The sequence below is a fragment of the Montipora capricornis genome, chromosome 11 (assembly GCF_036669925.1).
Source record: "Montipora capricornis isolate CH-2021 chromosome 11, ASM3666992v2, whole genome shotgun sequence".
Taxonomy (NCBI): domain Eukaryota; kingdom Metazoa; phylum Cnidaria; class Anthozoa; order Scleractinia; family Acroporidae; genus Montipora; species Montipora capricornis.
Genome location: NC_090893.1, coordinates 6,858,488 through 6,864,487, shown reverse-complemented (window position 1 = coordinate 6,864,487; position 6,000 = coordinate 6,858,488). Strand labels below are relative to the sequence as shown.

Below are 6,000 nucleotides of genomic sequence, written 5' to 3'. Positions count from 1 at the left end.
AATAAAACCATTATCCTGCGAAATCGCGTGGAATATCGCCTGATTTTAGCCAACCCGGCCTAGGCCTCGTCGGCTAAGTATCAGGCGATATTCCGCGCGAATTTCGCAGGATAATGGTTAAATATAAAGCACTTACAAGGAAAATAACTGGTGGACTGCCGACCAGTGCCATGGCTGTTGACAGCTTCCTCTTGTTTCCTCCACTGTACCCCCCTGCGCATTTGTTTTTGTATTCCGTCAGATTCATCCGTTGAATAAGACGGTCAACAACCTGTGAGTCAAAACATCGTTGAATCAGTCGTTATGTAATCCATTTAGTTTATGAGGTTTTTGCTGGCCTATAGGCCCCTGTATCTACACTGTTGTATGAGTCTCATTAGTACTGCAGGCAAAATAATCCTTTTAGTTTAATGATCACACTCGAGGAACAACAAAAAAGACTTCACACAAGGACGAGAAATGAAGACCAGACTGATTAAGTACTTTAATGAAGGGGGTAGTTTCTAAAGAAACTGTGGTGCTGCGTCGGTGGGGAAGTAGTATACAAAAATTTGGTTTTATCAACGGAGTTGATAAAACCAAATTTTTGATTAAGTACTTGACTGAAAACTTGTCGAACCTGTTTAATGTCTTGTTCAGGAACTCCTCTGAGCCTTGCATACAGTTGAAGGTGTTCAGCGGCTGTTAGGAGGCTGTCAAGCCCGTCAAACTGAGGACAGTAACCCATGGACTGGTGTGCCTTGTGGATACTTCTTAAAATGCTGAAATATTGGAACAAAAATTGGAACCAATAAGAGAAGTGGAAGTCCAATTACTGCAGTGAGACATTTTGAACGGTTTTCAATTGAGTGTCGTAAAACAAATACCAAAGTAATTACTTCGACCAATCACAGCAAGTGCAAACAGCGTAACGAACCAATCAAAATTCGTAGCAATTATATGTAACTTGCTCAAAGCGCGGGAAAACCGCGCGTGCAAGTCGCGATTGGTTTTGATCTTCCTTCTCAATGGTTGATATACTGGCGCGAGACTTTTAAACCATCACTAAGCGTAGCAATTGCAACCGCGTAATTACTTTCGACACTTTCTGACACCTACACCAAGTAATGTAAATCGCATTATATCGCTGTAAAGAAATACACGGTTTTAGCAGGTTAAACCCCTGTGCCTCTTGACCAAAAGCAATTCTTAGAACGACAAGAATAGGAAGTCACTGTAATTTCAACCTGAACCAAACTTACGCGTTGACTTCACTGTTATTGAACTGCAAGGGATGCAAGCTTTCACGTTACCTGAAGTCATCGACGAAAGCTTCTCCTTGAGTCACGCCTATATCTCCTGTCAGCATTTTAAACGTGCTCGTTTTACCAGCTCCGTTGACACCAAGCAGCCCAAAACACTACAGCAAAAAACAGAAAAAGGTGCCACTACCACTTAATTAAGGTGGCTCAAACCAGTTTCAACAATTTGAAAAGGATGTCTTGTTAGATTGATTAATTATAAAACCTTGAACATTGTTTCATGAAATGGCACGCAATGTTATGGCGCTAAATGAAACAGGCCTTTTGCTTAAAAAGGTGCACTTATTATTATGAACAGAAGATCATGACTTTGAAGCGTTTAACTCTGGTTCAGAGCTGGGGTTTTTTTGATTTTAAAAACTTCCTTATTTGGTTGTAACGTAGCTCGTGCATTTTCCCGAGCGTGCAGCTTCGATCTTATTTTTGTCCATATTTGGGCATAAAATTGGTGTCCTAAAATCCCGAGCTTTGTTTTAAGGAAAAGAGTTGCAAGTTTGACGCTTCAAGGTCACGTGTCTCTGTTATGAATTAATAGGTCACCTTAGCAACAGAGAAGCCACTTAAAAACACCCAGCTTTATTTTGTCTTTAAACGCTTATAACTTAAAAACAAAAGTTGTAAATCCCATTAATTATTGCTGCAAAGTGATCAGCAGGATAAGATACAACTCTATGCAAAGTTAAAAAACTCTCGTGAGCAGAATCAGAGCCACCTTAAATTTTACAATTGGGAAGGTAGCTCAGAATCCACTCTACAGCAATAACAACGGGGTTTACCAACATCGCTATACATGTAACGATTAAAGAAAAACCAAAATATGTTTTAGATGATTTCATGTTGCTATGGCAACCGATTACGTCTCAATACTGGGTGCACATTTTGTTCTGCAATAATCGTTGTCTGACATGGTACCAAAGGTTCTCGTGTTTTAATAGTGCAATGAACTTTGCTTTTGCCAGCGCTAGCGAGAGAACAACTTAATCCTTGTTTAGCCATATTTATAGAGCCTCTTGCAAGGATTGCGTGCATTGCCAAGGTGAACTTACCTCGCCTTTGGGAACTCCAACACAAAGTCGATTGACGGCCACGTTCTTTCTTTTTCCTGATCGGTACACCTATCATATCAAATTCTTTTATAAATGCTAGGAATGTACACTTTGATCAAAGACAGACAGCCGGACCCAGATTGAACCTTACAACGCTTTCCTTTTGACAGAACTGACCGGCCATTTGGAAGGACTAACTCTGCAACGCTTTCAAATTAACGCACCTCGAGGATAATATATTCTCCCCCAGAAGAATACGAGAGGTTATCATGTAAAAGTTTCTTGAAATTGTTGCATTTTCCTTGCAAACTGACAGGTCTGGCCGGCCAGTTCTGACAAAAGGAAAACACCGTTGGCTAAATAGAACTGGGCAGAAAGTGCTGCCTTCATACGTTGACATTTGAAAATGATAAGATCTTCCTGGTGTCCTCGGAAAAGGACGATAAATCGTCTGCCATTTTTTATATCATTACTTTTACAAACACCATCGGTGGTCAACAGCCTCGCTTCCATTCGTAGGCCAGGTAACCTAGCTACAACTGAAAATGGTCTATTTTAACCCTCCTCCTTTAAGGACGGTGCCTACTATTGTTATTGCGCATACGTTTTGCGCATCTCGAGATACTCGGGTTTCCTATCGTCGATGGTTACCAATACAGTATTTTTTTTTTTGCGCGGTTTAAAACCATCCTGAGAATTTAGATCTTGGTAAGTACTCTTGGTTTCCAAAAACAAATTGGGGCTAACCATGCATTTTTGAGAGAGAATTAAGCTTCAATTTGAGAAAGAACGCCATACATTGCTTTGTATTTTAACGCTTTTTATAAATGTTATTCATCAATTATCTTGAAAAATGCGCGGTTACCCACAATGTTCTTTTTGGATTTCCATAGCACTTGTTAAGATCTACATTTGCTACATAATCATAAACCGGGGAAAAAATACCTTTGAATTAGTAGGCACCGTCAAGAAGAGTAAAGTATGCTCTGGGGAAGTTTTAATTGCAAAGAAGCATCACTACTCTCTTATCTGTCAAAAGAAAACGCAAGCAGGTGTCCCAAAGTCCGCTCACGCAGGACTGAAATCTGCCGTGGAACAAAAGGTTCCATGCTAGCTTGACTCGGTTTGACAGATAAATGCACGCTCAAGCATAGGTCAACCGTTAAATAGCCATATTTACCTTGGTAAGGTTATCCAGCCTCAGGATATCATCGCTTCCTCCTCCTCTTTCAATGCGCTGTCTTTCTCGATGCACGTCGTCGTCTTCTTCTTCAGGGCGAATGGGTTTCAGTGTGACATTAACCCGTCTGTTTTAAAAAAAAAGTTACGAAAACCCTGACTTAAAAATAAAGCGAAAGCTAACGTAAATTCTACTCACAGGAGCTTATAAAGCTGAGCCTCTATCTCCCATAGTTGACCTAGTCAACCCTTTCTCCAGTAGATCTATTTATAGAACGCATCCCTAAAAACAAATCTACTCAGGAAAGGGTTGACTCGAGGAATGCGAGGAAATGATACAGGCTCCACTTGATGAGCTCCAGTTACTGATGAAAACAAGCTGTTGATGCTTATACTTAAACGGGACACCTCTCAAATTAAATGTCCAACTCAGTACCAGAAATCCTGGACATGAGTGTCGACAGCTGTAAACTTTAGCAACCCGCAAGTTGTCAATAAAAAATCATCCAAAAAATAGACAGTCACGACTCGCTTTGAAAAAAGCGCTGGTACGAATTCGGAAGTAGCTAATGTAATAGACATGCGCAGTCCAATGAACCAACGCACGTGACCGGAAAAAGCGCGGGAAACACAAACAGGCAACCACGGAATTTCGATTTTGCTTCTGACTGATTTCCAAGACGACGAAGAATTTGGTATCACTAACTATGAAATCCATGCTCATGTAGAACATTATTTTCACTTCTTAGGAGCAAGGGTTAAAATTTCTCTCCCCATTTCGTAGCCAACCAGATCAAGACAAACTGAATCAACGAGGGCTTTCTGTGATGACAATAAATAAACAAAACAGGGGACAAAGTACATACCTCTTTGGGAGAAAGAATCGGTATTCGATCAAGACTGTCACGAGGAAGAACAAAAATCCTTGGATGATCATCATCATGATATTTCTACCTGTGATGTCCCAACTAAACGGATCTCGCACAAGATTTTGACCTGAAATGGAGAAAGAACATGGTTTCAAGAGGTGAAATGAGGACGTTTCATCAAGCAATGACTATAAAAAGTCGATAATGATTTCTGTGTTAATAACCTCTACATTCTTTCAACTATTGACTCCAAGGAGTGAGATTTAATACATTTTATTGTGTAACGCCCCCATCAGTAGGGGGTGGTTCACGAGTCAACCGGTTAACAAATTAATTACAAAGCAACGACGAGGCCGAGTAGAGAGTCGAATGAAGACGTTCTGTTTCTTTGGAAACTGTGGGAGAGAGGACACTCCGTGACGCTTACAACGACTACGGTGCATTTAATTCCTTGCAATTCTGGACAAAGAACTAATATTACCATCGCAAAATTCGTACAAGAAATAGCTGTGAGAGAGGCTTATTGGAACTCTGAAATGAACCAATACATCAGTACACTATTTAGTGAACCCGACTAACATCATCACTCACCAAATCTTTGGAAAATATCCATGAACTGGTTCTTGGCGAGGTCAACAAGTCCACGTCCCAGGCAGAAATGAGGAAATATCAAGAAGGCTTGCTTTAAAATGTTGTTGACCGCGACAAGATCCTACAGTTTAACATCAAAATATTAGCATTCTGAAAAACTACCGACCTGATCCTAGAGTTTTAAGATAAGCAAATGTACAACCATTCAAATGACAGCTAGTGAGCAGTGCTTTCCTGTAGTGTTTTATATAATGTAAATATGTTTTGCAAGGTGGTCCTAGCTTTCGATTCGGTGGGTAAATTTCTGAAAGTGCGGCCATTCAAACGAAAGTCATTACGCATTTCCTTCCTGTGGTGATCAATACCATACGGCGTAAGGTGGTTCCATAACCTTTCGAGTCTGTGGGTAACATGCTGGTCTGACAATTGACATGAAAACTACAAAGTGGTACTTCTACGTGGCGTAGATTTAATGCTCTATACAAGTAGATATTGAATTTCCACCCACATTAAATCGAGGGCATCTTAATGTACAATTTCTCTCACCGGATCGTCACGGAAAAACTCCAAAATGAAGGTAATAAGGGTGGTGTTGATTCCAATGAACAAGTTGACACAGATAAGCACGATGTAGGCCGTACTCGACTCCGTGAAGAGAAACGATGCTGGATACATGAGAGGGGTGATGGACCACCTTAAAATATGAAAATGAAATAATCAAGGTGATGTCTCTAAACCCACCAAGAACTTGGGAGTTGAAGCACGAACGGACGGCAACAGGAAGTAATAATAATGGCAATGGTAATTAATGATTGATATACCGCACATATCACATAGTCTCATACGGTTTACAATTCTTTCCCTGGGGTGAGATGGAACGTACACATTGGATCTCACCTACCCACCCACCCACCCGCCCACGCATGAAAGTGAAAGGAGACACCACAACAAGTGCGGACTTTCCCTCTACTGCGTACACTTGATTCATTCAAAGGCAGTCACTTCGCTCCAATT

General features: G+C 40.7%; 1 protein-coding gene across 5 annotated transcripts in view; it reads right to left on the bottom strand.

The window, feature by feature from the left end:
* Positions 1-6,000, bottom strand: part of LOC138023872 (phospholipid-transporting ATPase ABCA1-like) — a 52,712-nt gene that overhangs the window by 9,004 nt on the left and 37,708 nt on the right. For all 5 annotated transcript variants that reach the window (XM_068870960.1, XM_068870959.1, XM_068870962.1 and 2 more), the window contains 8 exons: positions 5,533-5,680; positions 4,987-5,107; positions 4,393-4,522; positions 3,528-3,654; positions 2,348-2,416; positions 1,293-1,399; positions 620-761; positions 137-271 (listed from right to left, as the gene is read on the bottom strand). In XM_068870960.1, coding sequence (XP_068727061.1) covers positions 137-271; positions 620-761; positions 1,293-1,399; positions 2,348-2,416; positions 3,528-3,654; positions 4,393-4,522; positions 4,987-5,107; positions 5,533-5,680 — 979 coding nt within the window. The remainder of the gene's footprint in view (positions 1-136; positions 272-619; positions 762-1,292; positions 1,400-2,347; positions 2,417-3,527; positions 3,655-4,392; positions 4,523-4,986; positions 5,108-5,532; positions 5,681-6,000) is intronic.